The sequence below is a fragment of the Triticum aestivum genome, chromosome 1D, assembly GCF_018294505.1.
Source record: "Triticum aestivum cultivar Chinese Spring chromosome 1D, IWGSC CS RefSeq v2.1, whole genome shotgun sequence".
NCBI lineage: Eukaryota > Viridiplantae > Streptophyta > Magnoliopsida > Poales > Poaceae > Triticum > Triticum aestivum.
In genome coordinates, this window is record NC_057796.1 from 418,970,118 (window position 1) to 418,985,800 (window position 15,683).

Genomic DNA, 15,683 nt, shown 5'->3' on the forward strand with positions numbered 1-15,683 from the left:
GGAACATCTCATATGTTCTTCGATGTTTCAAAACCGTCTTTGGTGCCACAATTCTAAACCGTTAGCATTACGCACTGAACTATCACGTAGTCATCAAAACGTGTATGTCCGATGTTTCGCAACATCTACAGACGACGCTGAGGTTCAGCACACCGAGTGGTGCATTAAGGACATAAGCCTTCTGTGCAGCAATGAGGAAAATCCTCAGTTCACGGACCCAGTCCGCATAATTGCTACTACCAACTTTCAACTAAATTTTCTCTAGGAACATATCTTAAACAGTAGAACTAAATCGTAAGCTATGACATAATTTGCAAAGACCTTTTGACTATGTTCATGATAATTAAGTTCATCTGATTATTGAACTCCCACTCAGATAGACATCCCTCTAGTCATCTAAGTGATACATGATCCGAGTCAAACTAGGCCGTGTCCGATCATCACGTGAGACGGACTAGTCATCATCGGTGAACATCTCCATGTTGATTGTATCTACTATACAACTCATGTTCGACCTTTCGGTCTCTTGTGTTCCGAGGCCATGTCTGTACATGCTCGGCTCGTCAAGTCAACCTAAGTGTTTCGCATGTGTTCCGAGGCCATGTCTGTACATGCTAGGCTCGTCAACACCCGTTGTATTCGAACGTTAGAATCTATCACACCCGATCATCACGTGGTGCTTCGAAACAACGAACCTTCGCACCGGTGCACAGTTAGGGGGAACACGTCTCTTGAAATTTTAGTGAGGGATCATCTTATTTATGCTACCGTCGTTCTAAGCAAATAAGATGTAAACATGACAAACATCACATGCAAATCATAAAGTGACGTGATATGGCCAATATCATCTTGCGCCTTTTGATCTCCATCTTCGAGGCGCGACATGATCACCTTCGTCACCGGCATGACACCATGATCTCCATCATCGTGTCTTCATGAAGTTGTCTCGCCAACTATTACTTCTACTACTATGGCTAACGGTTAGCAATAAAGTAAAGTAATTACATGGCGTTTTCATTGACACGCAGGTCATACAATAAATTAAGACAACTCCTATGGCTCCTGCCGGTTGTCATACTCATCGACATGCAAGTCGTGATTCCTATTACAAGAACATGATCAATCTCATACATCACATATATCATTCATCACATCCTTTTGGCCATATCACATCACATAGCATACCCTGCAAAAACAAGTTAGACGTCCTCTAATTGTTGTTGCATGTTTTACGTGGCTGCTATGGGATTCTAGCAAGAACGTTTCTTACCTACGCAAAAGCCACAACGTGATATGCCAATTTCTATTTACCCTTCATAAGGACCCTTTTCATCGACTCCGATCCGACTAAAGTGGGAGAGACAGACACCCGCTAGCCACCTTATGCAACTAGTGCATGTGAGTCGGTGGAACCTGTCTCACGTAAGTGTACGTGTAAGGTCGGTCCGGGCCGCTTCATCCCACGATGCCGCCGAATCAAGATAAGACTAGTAACAACAAGTAAATTGACAACATCTACGCCCACAACTACTTTGTGTTCTACTCGTGCATAGAAACTACGCATAGACCTAGCTCATGATGCCACTGTTGGGGAACGTAGCAGAAATTAAAAAAATTCTACGCTTCACCAAGATCAATCTATGGAGTTTACTAGCAAAGAGAGGGAAGGAGTGCATCTACATACCCTTGTAGATTGCGAGCGGAAGCGTTCCAATGAACGGGGTTGATGGAGTCGTACTCGCCGTGATCCAAATCACCGATGACCGAGTGCCGAACGAACGGCACCTCCGCGTTCAACACACGTACGGAGCAGCGACGTCTCCTCCTTCTTGATCCAGCAAGGGGAAAGGAGAGGTTGATGGAGATCCAGCAGCACGACGGCGTGGTGGTGGAAGTAGCGGGGTCTCGGCAGGGCTTCGCCAAGCTTCTGCGAGAGGGAGAGGTGTTGCAGGGGAGGAGGGAGGCGCCAAGGGCTGTCATCCTCCTGCCCTCCCTCCCCCCACTATATATAGGCCCCCCTAGGAGGGGGGGCGCCGGCCTGGATCCCATCTGCAAGGGGGGGGGCGGCGGCCAGGGGGAAACTTACCCCCCAAGGCAAGTGGGGCGCCCCCACCCTAGGGTTTCCAACCCTAGGCGCACGGGGGAGGCCCATGGGGGGCGCCCCAGCCCACTAAGGGCTGGTTCCCTTCCCACTTCAGCCCATGGGGCCCTCCGGGATAGGTGGCCCCACCCGGTGGACCCCCGGGACCCTTCCGGTGGTCCCGGTACAATACCGGTGACCCCCGAAACTTTCCCGGTGGCCGAAACTTGACTTCCTATATATAATTCTTCACCTCCGGACCATTCCGGAACTCCTCGTGACGTCCGGGATCTCATACGGGACTCCGAACAACTTTCGGGTTTCCGCATACTCATATCTCTACAACCCTAGCGTCACCGAACCTTAAGTGTGTAGACCCTACGGGTTCGGGAGACATGCAGACATGACCGAGACGCCTCTCCGGTCAATAACCAACAGCGGGATCTGGATACCCATGTTGGCTCCCACATGTTCCACGATGATCTCATCGGATGAACCACGATGTCGAGGATTCAATCAATCCCGTATACAATTCACTTTGTCAACCGGTATAGTACTTGCCCGAGATTCGATCGTCGGTATCCCGATACCTTGTTCAATCTCGTTACCGGCAAGTCTCTTTACTCTTTCCGTAACACATCATCCCGTGATCAACTCCTTGGTCACATTGTGCACATTATGATGATGTCCTACCGAGTGGGCCCAGAGATACCTCTCCGTTTACATGGAGTGACAAATCCCAGTCTCGATTCGTGCCAACCCAACAGACACTTTCGGAGATACCTGTAGTGCACCTTTATAGCCACCCAGTTACGTTGTGACGTTTGGTACACCCAAAGCATTCCTACGGTATCCGGGAGTTGCACAATCTCATGGTCTAAGGAAATGATACTTGACATTAGAAAAGCTCTTAGCAAACGAACTACACGATCTTGTGCTAGGCTTAGGATTGGGTCTTGTCCATCACATCATTCTCCTAATGATGTGATCCCGTTATCAACGACATCCAATGTCCATGGTCAGGAAACCGTAACCATCTATTGATCAACGAGCTAGTCAACTAGAGGCTTACTAGGGACATGGTGTTGTCTATGTATCCACACATGTATCTGAGTTTCCTATCAATACAATTCTAGCATGGACAATAAACGATTATCATGAACAAGGAAATATAATAATAACCAATTTATTATTGCCTCTAGGGCATATTTCCAACAGCTTCCTTGAAGGACCACCTTGGTACATTTTCCTAAACATATTTCTTCCTCTGCAAAATTTCTGAAATTTTTAGTAACTTCAAATAAAAGTGAACCAAACTCAACAAAATTGATAGCAACTACTCCTACAAGTGCCTAGAGCCTATATCATGCATTAGAACTACTTGGAACCATATAAATTTGACATGCAAGCTCAAGAACATGGTCACCTAGGCAGCACAAATTTGCAATGAATAAAGCACTAGAACAAAAACTAATTGGACCAATGGAGGAGTCACATACCAAGGAACAATCCCCCAAAGCAGTTTTGTGAGAGGTGCTTTGAGCAAGGAGATCGAAAATCGCAGCAAAATGAGCTAGAACTCGTGCTTGAGCTGGATGGTGATTTTTTTGGGAGGAAGAAGAACTGTGTGGGTGCAGGAATAAGTGGAGGGGAGCCACCGTGGGCCCACGAGGCAGGGGGCGCGCCCAGGGGGGTGGGCGCGCCTTGGACCCTCGTGGCCAGGTGCTTGCTCCCCCTGATGTGTTCTCAGTGCCAGATATTCTCAAATATTCCAGAAAAAATCATATTAAATTGGCAGGGCATTTGGAGAAGTTTTATTTTCAGGGTATTTTTATATTGCACGGATAATTCAGAAAACAGACATAAAATATTAATTTTACTTTATTTCAACTAAATAACAGAAAGTAGAAGGAGGGTACAGAAGGTTGTGCTTTCTAATTTCATCCATCTCATGCTCATCAAAAGGAATCCAGTAACAAGGTTGATCAAGTCTTGTTAACAAACTCAATCCGAATAACATGGAACCGGAGAAATTTCGAATAACACTATGTTACCTCAACGGGGATATGCACATCCCCAATAATAAGAATATCATATTTCTTCTTGACAGTAGGTAGAGGAAATTCAAAACCTCCAAAAATAATCGATGGAATTTTTCCAATAGAGTTGATATTGTGGACTTGAGGTTGTTTCCTCGGAAAGTGTACTGTATGCTCATTACCATTAACATGAAAAGTGACATTGCCTTTGTTGCAATCAATAACAGCCCCTGCAGTATTCAAAAAGGATCTTCCAAGAATAATAGACATACTATCGTCCTCGGGAATATCAAGAATAACAAAGTTCGTTAAAATAGTAACGTTTGCAACCACAACAGGCACATCCTCACAAATACCGACAGGTATAGCAGTTGATTTATCAGCCATTTGCAAAGATATTTCAGTAGGTGTCAACTTATTCAAATCAAGTCTACGATATAAAGAGAGAGGCATAACACTAACACCGGCTCCAAGATCACATAAAGCTGTCTTAACATAGTTTCTTTTAATGGAGCATGGTATAGTTGGTACTCCTGGATCTCCAAGTTTCTTAGGTATTCCACCCTTAAAAGTATAATTAGCAAGCATGGTGGAAATTTCAGCTTCCGGTATCTTTCTTTTATTTGTAACAATTTCTTTCATATACTTAGCATAAGGATTCATTTTGAGCATATCAGTTAATCGCATACGCAAAAAGATAGGTCTAATCATTTCAGGAAAGCGCTGAAAATCCTCATCATCCTTTTTCTTGGATGGTTTGGGAGGAAAAGGCATGGGTTTCTGAACCCAAGGTTCCCTTTCTTTACCGTGTTTCCTAGCAACAAAGTCTCTCTTATCATAACGTTGATTCTTTGATTGTGGGTTATCAAGATCAACAGCAGGTTCAATTTCTACATCATTATCTTTACTAGGTTGAGCGTCAACATGAACATCATCATTAATATTATCACTAGGTTCATATTCATTACCAGATTGTGTTTCAGCATCAGAGATAGAAATATCATTTGGATTCTCAGGTGTTTCAGCAATAGGTTCACTAGAAGCATGCAAAGTCCTATCATTTTTCTTTTTCTTCTTCTTAGAAGGACTAGGTGCATCTATATAAGTTCTTTGAGAATCTTGCTCAATTCTCTTAGGGTGGCCTTCAGGATACAAAGGTTCCTGAGTCATTTTACCAGTTCTAGTAGCCACTCTAACAGCATAACCATTATTCTTACTATTTAATTCATTAAGCAAATCATTCTGAGCTTTAAGTACTTGTTCTACTTGAGTGGTGACCATAGAAGCATGTTTACTAATGAGTTTAAGTTCACCTTTAACTCTAGACATATAATCACCCAAGTAAAATTTTCTTGTTTGACAATAAAATTGTCAAACTCATCTAAGCATTGGCTAGCAAACTTAGTAGGAGGGATTTCAGCTTTATCATATCTATAGAGAGAATTTACCTTTACTACCTGTGTCGGGTTATCAAGACCATGTGTTTCTTCAATAGGTGATGAATTAAGATCATATATTTCTTCAACAGGCGGTAAATTAAGACCATGTATTTCTTCAATAGGAGGTAAATTCTTAACATCTTCGGCTTTAATACCCTTTTCTTTCATAGATTTCTTTGCCTCTTGCATATCTTCAGGACTGGGAAATAGAACACCTCTCTTCTTCGGAGTTGTTTAGGAATAGGTTCAGGAGTTGGCTCAGGAAGTGTCCAATTATTTTCATTGGTCAACATATTATTCAATAGAATTTCATCTTCATCCGGTGTTCTTTCCCTGAAAATAGAACCAGCACAACTATCCATGTAATCTCTGGAAGCATCGGTTAGTCCATTATAAAAGATATCAAGTATTTCATTTTTCTTAAGAGGATGATCAGGCAAAGCATTAAGTAATTGGAGAAGCCTCCCCCAAGCTTGTGGGAGACTCTCTTCTTCAATTTGCATAAAATTATATATTCCCTTAAAGCAGCTTGTTTCTTATGAGTAGGGAAATATTTAGCAGAGAAGTAATAAATCATATCCTGGGGACTACGCACACAACCAGGATCAAGAGAATTAAACCATATCTTAGCATCACCCTTTAATGAGAATGGAAATATTTTAAGGATATAAAGGTAGCGAGTTCTCTCATCATTAGTGAACAGGGTGGCTATATCATTTAATTTAGTAAGATGTGCCACAACAGTTTCACATTCATAGCCATAAAAAGGATCAGATTCAACCAAAGTAATTATATCAGGATCAACAGAGAATTCATAATCCTTATCAGTAACAAAGATAGGTGAAGTAGCATAAGCAGGATCATACTTCATTCTAGCATTCAGAGTTTTTTGTTTAAGCTTAGCTAATAATTTCTTAAGATCACTTCTATCATTGCAAGCAAGAAAGTCTCTTTTAGTTTCTTCATCCATAACATAGCCCTCAGGCACAACAGGTAATTCATATTTATTGGGAGAGCCTTCATCATCACTATCATCAATATTATCAGTTTCAATAATTTGATTCTCTCTAGCCCTAGCAAGTTGTTCATCAAGAAATTCACCAAGTGGCACAGTAGTATCAAGCATAGAAGTAGTTTCATCATAAGTATCATGCATAGCAGAAGTGGCATCATCAATAATGTGCGACATATCAGAATTAATAGCAGAAGCAGGTTTAGGTGTCGCAAGCTTACTCAAAACAGAAGGTGAATCAAGTGCAGAGCTAGATGGTAGATCCTTACCTCCCCTCGTAGTTGAGGGATAAATTTTTGTTTTTGCATCTTTCGAGTTCTTCATAGTGACCAGCAGATATAAATCCCAAGTGACTCAAAGAATAGAGCTATGCTCCCCGACAACGGCGCCAGAAAATAGTCTTGATAACCCACAAGTATAGGGGATCGCAACAGTTTTCGAGGGTAGAGTATTCAACCCAAATTTATTGATTCGACACAAGGGGAGCCAAAGAATATTCTCAAGTATTAGCAGTTGAGTTGTCAATTCAACCACACCTGGATAACTTAGTATCTGCAGTAAAGTATTTAGTAGCAAAGTAATATGGAAGTAACGGTAACGGTAGCAAAAGTAATATTTTTGGGTTTTGTAGTGATTGTAATAATAGCAACAGAAAAGTAAATAAGCGGAGAACAATATGTGAAAAGCTCGTAGGCATTGGATCGGTGATGGAGAATTATGCCGGATGCGGTTCATCATGTAACAATCATAACATAGGGTCACTACAGGAATCAGCTACTTTGCCGTCTGCCACGGCGGACGGCAAAGGCATGAACGGCGGACGGCAAAGGCCTTTGCCGTCAGCCGCGGACGGCAAAAGGCTCCGGCAAAGTAGGCTACGGCAAAGACCTACTTTGCTGTCTGCTTTCGGCGGCTGACGGCAAAGGCGCCTTTGCCGTCTGCCGCGGACGGCAAAGAAGCGGACGGCAAAATGAGTAGTGTTAGTGTCCGTTAGGTGGCTAATGGCAGCCTTTGCCGTCCGCCAGCTGACGGCAAAGGCTGCAGGCTCTTTGCCATCTGTTGGCAGATGGCAAAGAGACCAAATAGGCATTAATTCTGTTTCTTCTTATATCAATTCATTTTCACAGAAAATCAAACACACACACACACACACACACACATATATATATATATATATATATATATATATATATATATATATATATATATATATATATATATATGACCAATATAGCATATCCAACACATATTACCAATACTCATGAACACATATATATCCAACACATGTTACCAATATATAGTCATGAACACATATATATCCAACACATATCCATGAACACATATCCAACAAATATTACAAGGAATGATCTAAAACTAAATATCTATTTTCCTAAAAAACTATCTTATTACTAAGATCTTCTCCGGATCTTCTTCTTTTCTTCCAACCTGCATAACAAAAACACTAAGAAAGAGAGAATGGGTTAGGAGTAGAAATGTAGCATTTCACTTGGTGAAATGCAATGCCCTAGGAGCCAGTACTTGAGATCAAGATAATCAGCCAACCAGACCAAGTCCCAACACATCCAACCACCAGCAGCTTAGAAGAGATAACTATTAAGGAGAGCTACAGAAGACCTCAAGGTATACTTGAGGGATTATGTGCTCAGACAGCCTGGAAGTGCCAGGGCTAGTTCATCACAGCACAGGGATAGTCACATGTAAATTAAGCCTAAGAGAGGGGGGCTCAGACCAGCATCACTGCCCAAATCAGATGTAGTATCTGTCTTATCAGGCGGCACCAGTGAGAGCACGGGCACGAAGGCGCCAATCAGGGGCACCGCAGCACGGAGGCGCCACCCAGGGGCACCACCGCGCCACGGCACATCCAGCACCGCCGGCGACGTGGGCACATCCAGCACCACCGCGCCACGGCACATCCAGCACCGCCGGCGACGTGGGCACATCCAGCACCACCGCGCCACGGCACATCCCACAACCACAACCACGGCACATTCAAGTTGTGAAGTGCCATTCATGTGTCACTAACATGTGGCCCCAGGGAACTTTTTAGGTATACATCTTTCTGTGGTACCAAGTTAAAAAAAATCTTGGTACTAGTTGGCATGCTAAGACCCAAAAAATAATATTTACTGGTACAGTTTGGCGAGTTTTAGAATATTTACCTGTTGTTTCTCAGAGCAACTAAGCTTGCCACCACATCAGCTGATAAAGCATAAATAGGCCCATATGCATGAAGGAAGTATTCTGATCCAAGTAGGAAGGACTGTGGCTCATACCTGCGTTCATCAAAAGAGAACAATCAAAACAATAAGCAGGCAGCGACGAGTGCTACACAGTATAATTGCCCAGGTGAGCGTTCGCAAATACAAAAAAACATATGGTATGAATTGCGCTCTTGTTCCCTCAACTTGTACACCATATGTTTTATGTACCCCTAAACTTGCAGTTGCATTTCTCAGGTTCTTAACCAGTTAACCACACAATTTTTCTCTAAGTTCGCACTATTTTTCTTAGACAGCCCCCCCACCCCCACCGGATCCAGTTATTAAATGGAAACACTATAACCAACTTTCTCCCGGCCATTACATACATGTCCATGCTAGTAGTACATACCCTATTCACTGAGAACAACAAGCTGCTTAACCTATTCTAAACAGTCCAGTACCTCATTCCATGCTAACCATTGCATTCCCTTCCAATACTCGAGCACAATTGTTGGCTCTAAAAGAAACATATCTCAGGAAGCTCAGAACTTAACTATGAAAAAAATGCAGATATGAAAGTACTAGACCCAATCCAAAACAGTCAGCGCTAAACATAGAAAAACAAATTTAGGCCCTTACAGCAAATATTGCCTACTAGACCAATCCAAGTGAGCCCCACTACTTCTTTATATCCTATGATATGAAAGTACTAGATCCAATCCAAAACAGTTATCAGCGCTGAACATGGGGAAAAAAATAGGCCCTTATGGCAAATGTTGCCCACTAGACCAATTCAATTTGGGATCAGTAAAAACAGGCCCCTTCTTCATGCATCCAATGTATGTTTGTGTATGTGTACGTTCCTTGGCCAAGAGCAAGGAGAGTCTATCTGCAGGTTAGAAATTGATGATGAAAGTGCCAACCTTACAAAAAGAAAATTTGTGTATGTTGGTCAAAGCCACTGAGAGCATATATCTTGGATGTTGTCAGTTTCTTGCTCACCTGGTCTCAAGTAAATGTCATCATCAGCTTTAACATAGAAATCAGAATCGAACAACGCATAGGCAGCCTTAAAGAATGCTAACCTAAAACATAAGATCAAATCAGTTCCCATATGAAGAGATAACATAATGATATGATACTAGCTATACTGTTTACGTTTTGTATGGAAGCCTGCTATACTCCTCCTCAAGATCTAAAAGCACAAAATCATCATATTCTTCAACCTCTCTTTCAAGAGCTGCCATCTTAGACTTGTCATTGCTTTTGCCGATCACAAATCTGAATGCCAGACCAGTAGCTTCCTCCAACCTGCACTAAAGTGAACATGATGAGAATTGCAAGAGCACTTAAGCGACATCATCACTGGATAGAAACCAAAATAAAAAATAGTTGTGACAATCATCAAGCAACAGAACTTGGGCACGTTTACCACTAGAACTCTAGAAGCAAATGTACAAATTCCCTGTACAGAACAATAGATTGTCCAACTTCATGCATCATTCTTCGAACTCAGGAAAGAAACTAATTAATCACTATTTATCAGTAGTAGTGAGAAGAGTGCAGCAATTCAAAAGGATCAATACGTTCTTCTAGAGTGATTCCGCTAAAATCATGAGTATATCGCAAACTCGCAGGAGTTATGTCTAAGAGAACCACCAATGCCTAAGAATTAGCAAGTCTGATGCCACAGCAGATAACTCACAATCAAACTCAAGGAGCAAACATAGAAACAAATGAATCCAATATCCATATGATCGACAGGGTGAACTTTCCATATGAATGAATGAATGAGCTAGCTATCGATCTTAAAATTCAAGTGACCAGCAATGACTTATGTTACTGACTGAGAATTATAATAGCCACAGGATGATTTGAATACGCCGCAGTCAAAATCTAGATCACATAAATGGACAAACGGAATGTTAGGCAACCGACCAGATCAACAGTTCAGCACTAAAGCTAGATCTCGAGCAACACAAGCGAACATGAACCAGGAAGCTGTGGTACCAGCGACAACTAACCGAAGGAGACCCTGCCGATCGGAGGGGAGCCACGTCCGCCTGAGCACGCGGCGGCGGCCAACGGAGCCGAACCCGGTGAAGATCCCGACGAAGGCCATGACCTTGTGCCTGCCGCGCGATCCGGTGGCGAGGCCCGCCGGGAGGTCGGTGGCGCCACCCGCGGCATCCCCGGGGCGCCAGTCCCAGGCGACGGAGACGGAGAGCGGGTGCGAGGAGTCCGGGCAGCGGCCCCGCGGGGCCTCGGCGGGCGCCCGGGAGAGGGAGACCGCGGCGGCGAGGAACCCGGCGAGGCCGAAGAGGAGGCAGGCCGCGGAGACGGCCGGCGAGGAGAGGAGGCGGCGGAGCGAGGAGCGGCGGGGGCGGCGGTGGGTGCGGATCTGGTGGGCTTCGGGGAGGGGAGAGAGGGAGAGAAGAGATAACGGGCGGGGGGAGAGAGGGAGAGAAGAGATAACGCGCGGTGAGTGTGGATCTGGTTTGCCGTCCGCTGTTTTGTCTCTTTGCCGTCTGCTAGCAGACGGCAAAGAGGGGGCGTTTTTTTTCGTAAACGGCTCGTTAGTGGGGGGCCACCTCTCTCTTTGCCGTCCGCCAGCTGACGGCAAAGATTCTTTGCCGTCCGCCAGCTGACGGCAAAGAAGTGACTGATGGCAAAGGCCTGTTTTGCCGTCTGCTTTTGGGTAGCTGATGGCAAAGACCTTCTTTGCCATCCGCTAGCAGACGGCAAAGAGCTGGCAGATGGAAAATTAGCTGATTCCAGTAGTGGGTGACACAGAACTAGCTCCAATTCATCAATGTAATGTAGGCATGTATTCCGAATATAGTCATACGTGCTTATGGAAAAGAACTTGCATGACATCTTTTGTCCTACCCTCCTGTGGCAGCGGGGTCCTAATGGAAACTAAGGGATATTAAGGCCTCCTTTTAATAGAGTACCGGACCAAAGCGTTAACACATAGTGAATACATGAACTCCTCAAACTATGGTCATTACCGGGAGTGGTCCCTATTATTGTCACTTCGGGGTTGCCGGATCATAACACATAGTAGGTGACTATAGACTTGCAAGATAGGATCAAGAACTCACATATATTCATGAAAACATAATAGGTTCAGATCTGAAATCATGGCACTCGGGCCCTAGTGACAAGCATTAAGCATAGCAAAGTCATAGCAACATCAATCTCAGAACATAGTGGATACTAGGGATCAAACCCTAACAAGACTAACTCGATTACATGATAAATGTCATCCAACCCATCACCGTCCAGCAAGCCTACGATGGAATTACTCACGCACGGCGGTGAGCATCATGAATTGGTGATGGAGGATGGTTGATGATGACGATGGCGACGGATTCCCCTCTCTGGAGCCCCGAACGGACTCCAGATCAGCCCTCCCAAGAGAGTTTAGGGCTTGGCGGCGGCTCCGTATCGTAAAACGCGATGAATCTTTCTCCCTGAATTTTTTTCTCCCCGAACACGAATATATGGAGTTGGAGTTGGAGTTGAGGTCGGTGGAGCTCCAGGGGGCCCACGAGGCAGGGGGCGGCGCGCCCCCACCCTCGTGGGCAGGTGGTGGGCCCCTGGCCTTGATTCTTTCGCCAATATTTTTAATATTTTCCAAAAATAAGTTCCGTGGAGTTTCAGATCATTCCGAGAACTTTTGTTTCTGCACATAAATAACACCATGGCAATTCTGCTGAAAACAGCGTCAGTCCGGGTTAGTTCCATTCAAATCATGCAAGTTAGAGTCCAAAACAAGGGCAAAAGTGTTGGAAAAGTAGATACGTTGGAGACATATCAACCGGCGGCATGGGAGAAAAGGGGGAAGACAAGCACGAAGGGGAAAAGAAAGACCCCTTCTGCCCGCGTCCCTTTTATACACCCCAGATGTCAACCGGTAGTACGGCTCCTAGGAGCGGTAGTACCGGTCCTGTAACTACCAGGCGGTTTAGAGCAGTACTTCCGCTCCAGAAGCAGCGGTAGTACCACGTCCAAACACCGGTAGTACCGGTCAGAGGTACTGGTACAGGCAGGAGCGGTAGAACCGCTCATGCAGGACCAGAAGTACTGCTGAGACTGAACAACAGAGGGGAAGACCGGTAGAACCGGTCTGACCATCGGTTGTACCGCCAGGTTGCAACAGCCCAGGCACAAAGAGATCAATTTGTGTACATTTGGAAAGGATGGCTTGGGATAAGAAGGCTTAGGATAGAAACAGGTCACTGTAATATGATGAAGACGACTCTCAAGAGTGCAAGAAGCAACCAAGAAAAGCCGCTCTTTAGAGACTTCAAACATCTAGGCAAACGGAAACACCCAACAAGGAAAAACACCTAAGCACAAGGGCGGTGGCCGAAGCCGCCTATGTTTGAGTTAAGAGGGTATGGCGCCACGAAGAATTATCCTTGGGCCCATGACCACAACTCGTCTTTGAAGCACAAGTACCATCAACAATGGCTAATGTGAAAGAGTTGATCAATTTATGCATAATGTGGGGAGGAAGAGTTCATTGAGAGAACAACACTCCCCCTATGTCCATACCTACACCTAAACAAGATAACAAGTTGAGTATGGTGGGGTGTGCAAGGGTTCAAGCAACATTGCTCGAATCAATGATATTTAGCTCATGCCTTAACTCGTGAAATCTTGCTTCATCCAAAGGCTTCGTGAAAATATCTGCAAGGTTATCATGAGTGTTGACATAGTTGAGCTCGATCTCCCCTCGCCTAATGTGATCCCGGATGAAGTGATACCGAAACTCAATATGCTTCGTCTTGAAGTGTTGAACCGGGTTAAGAGAAATCTTGATGGCACTTTCATTGTCACACCAAAGAGGCACTTTGTCACAAATGACACTGTAATCCTTTAAAGTTTGCCTCATCCAAAGAAGTTGTGCACAAGAACTACCGGCCGCCACATACTCCGCTTCGGTGGACGAGAGAGACACACAACTTTGTTTCTTGGAAGACCAAGCTACCAAAGAGCAACCAAGAAATTGGCACCCTCCGAAAGTGGACTTCCTATCCACTTTGTCACCCGCCCAATCGGAGTCCGAATATCCTACAAGCTTGAAGTTTTCTCCTCTTGGGTACCATAAGCCAAAGTTTGGGGTATGAGCCAAATATCGAAAGATTCGCTTGACCGCCACAAAGTGGTTTTCCTTAGGTGCAGCTTGAAACCATGCACAAATTCCCACACTCAACATGATATCCGGTCTAGATGCACAAAGGTAAAGCAAGGAGCCAATCATGGAGCGATATACCTTTTGATCCACCGCTTTACCATTGGGATCAATGTCAAGTTGGCACTTGGTGGGCATTGGAGTGGAAGCCGGCTTGACATCACTTAGCTTGAATCTCTTTAGCATGTCTTGAGTGTATTTGGCTTGGTTGATGAAGGTTCCTTCTCTTCTTTGTTTGACTTCAAATCCATGGAAGAACTTCAACTCTCCCATCGAAGACATCTTGAACTTAGAGGTCATGAGAGCGGCAAATTCCTCATTGAAAGCTTTGTTAGGGGAACCAAAGATAATATCATCAACATATAGTTGGCACACAAACAACTCCCCTTTGACCTTCTTAGTAAAAAGAGTGGGGTCGATTAGCCCAACTTCAAATCCACGGTCTTGTAACAACTCGGTAAGGTGGTCATACCACGCACGTGGGGCTTGTTTAAGGCCATAGAGTGCCTTATCGAGTTGGTACACATGATCGGGAAAGTAGGGATCCTCGAACCCGAGGGGGTTGCTTGACATATACCAACTCATTAATAGGACCATTAAGAAAAGCACTTTTAACATCCATTTGTTGCAATTTAAAGTTGTGATGAGTAGCATAAGCAATCAACAAATGAATGGATTCAAGGCGAGCAACGGGAGCAAAGGTTTCACCGTAGTCGATACCCTCGACTTGGGAGTAGCCTTGTGCCACGAATCTTGCCTTGTTGCGAACGATGGTCCCATGAGCATCTTGCTTGTTCTTGAATATTCACTTGGTTCCAATGACATTGTGGTTCCCCGTTGGCCTTGGCACCAATCTCCACACCTTGTTGTACTCGAAGTTGTGGAGTTCTTCATGCATGGCATTAAGCCAATCCGGATCTTCGAGCGCCTCATATACCTTTTGGGGTTCAACACAAGAGACAAACGCGTGATGTTCACAATAGTTTGCCAATTGTCTACGAGTGCTTACCCCCTTTTGAATGCTTCCAAGCACATTCTTCATGAGATGACCCTTGGTGGAGAGCTTGGAAGCAATCTTGGCGGCACGGCGCTCCAATTCCTCCTCGGGGGTGAGTCGAGGAGCGGTCACTTGATCATCTTGAGCGCCGTCTTGAGCTTGTTCTTGATCTCGAGGAAGCTCTTGATCTTGAACTTGCTCGGAGGAGAGAACTTGACCTTGGGCATCACTTGATGTTTCAACACCATCTTGAGATTGACCTTGCCCTTGGTCTTGTTCTTGAGGTTGAGGGCCTTCACTTTGTTCTTCGGAAGCGTGTGGGCCTTGGGTTGGTGATGGCTCCACTTGAGTGGAGCATTGTCCTTCTCCTTCGTCCACAAGGGGTTCCTCAATGGGTAGGATAAAACCAACACCCATTCTTCTTATAGCTTGAGGAGGAATTTCATCACCTACATCACAAGTGCCACTTTGCTCCACTTGGGAGCCGTTATTCTCATCAAACTCCACGTTACACATCTCCTCAATAAGCCCCGTGGACTTATTGAGGACACGGTAAGCATGAGAGTTTGTAGCATAACCAACAAATATGCCCTCATAAGCTCTAGCCTCAAATTTATACAAACGAACACCTTTCTTGAGAATGAAACACTTACACCCAAACACCCGGAAGTACTTGATGTTGGGCTTG

General features: G+C 44.6%; 1 protein-coding gene across 1 annotated transcript; it reads right to left on the reverse strand.

Moving 5' to 3' along the window:
* Positions 1-8,749: 8,749 nt before the first annotated feature.
* On the reverse strand, positions 8,750-12,935 carry LOC123159934 (probable beta-1,3-galactosyltransferase 14). The gene is made up of 6 exons (XM_044577742.1): positions 12,743-12,935; positions 10,820-11,204; positions 9,954-10,106; positions 9,798-9,880; positions 9,585-9,684; positions 8,750-8,867 (listed from the first exon to the last, which is right to left on the reverse strand). Exons 1-6 carry the CDS (start codon positions 12,933-12,935, stop codon positions 8,750-8,752), a joined length of 1,032 nt encoding a protein of 343 aa, XP_044433677.1.
* Between the last annotated feature and the right edge of the window lie 2,748 nt (positions 12,936-15,683).

Bases quoted from the DNA above. Each gene is read 5' to 3' on its own strand.
- LOC123159934 (XM_044577742.1), bottom strand. From the start codon at position 12,935: ATGGTCAGACCGGTTCTACCGGTCTTCCCCTCTGTTGTTCAGTCTCAG. The intron at 9,881-9,953 runs GTAAACAGTATA...CTTATGTTTTAG, and splicing joins AGCAGGCTTCCATACAAAAC to GTTAGCATTCTTTAAGGCTG. The intron at 9,685-9,797 runs GTGAGCAAGAAA...TCTAACCTGCAG, and splicing joins TGACATTTACTTGAGACCAG to ATAGACTCTCCTTGCTCTTG.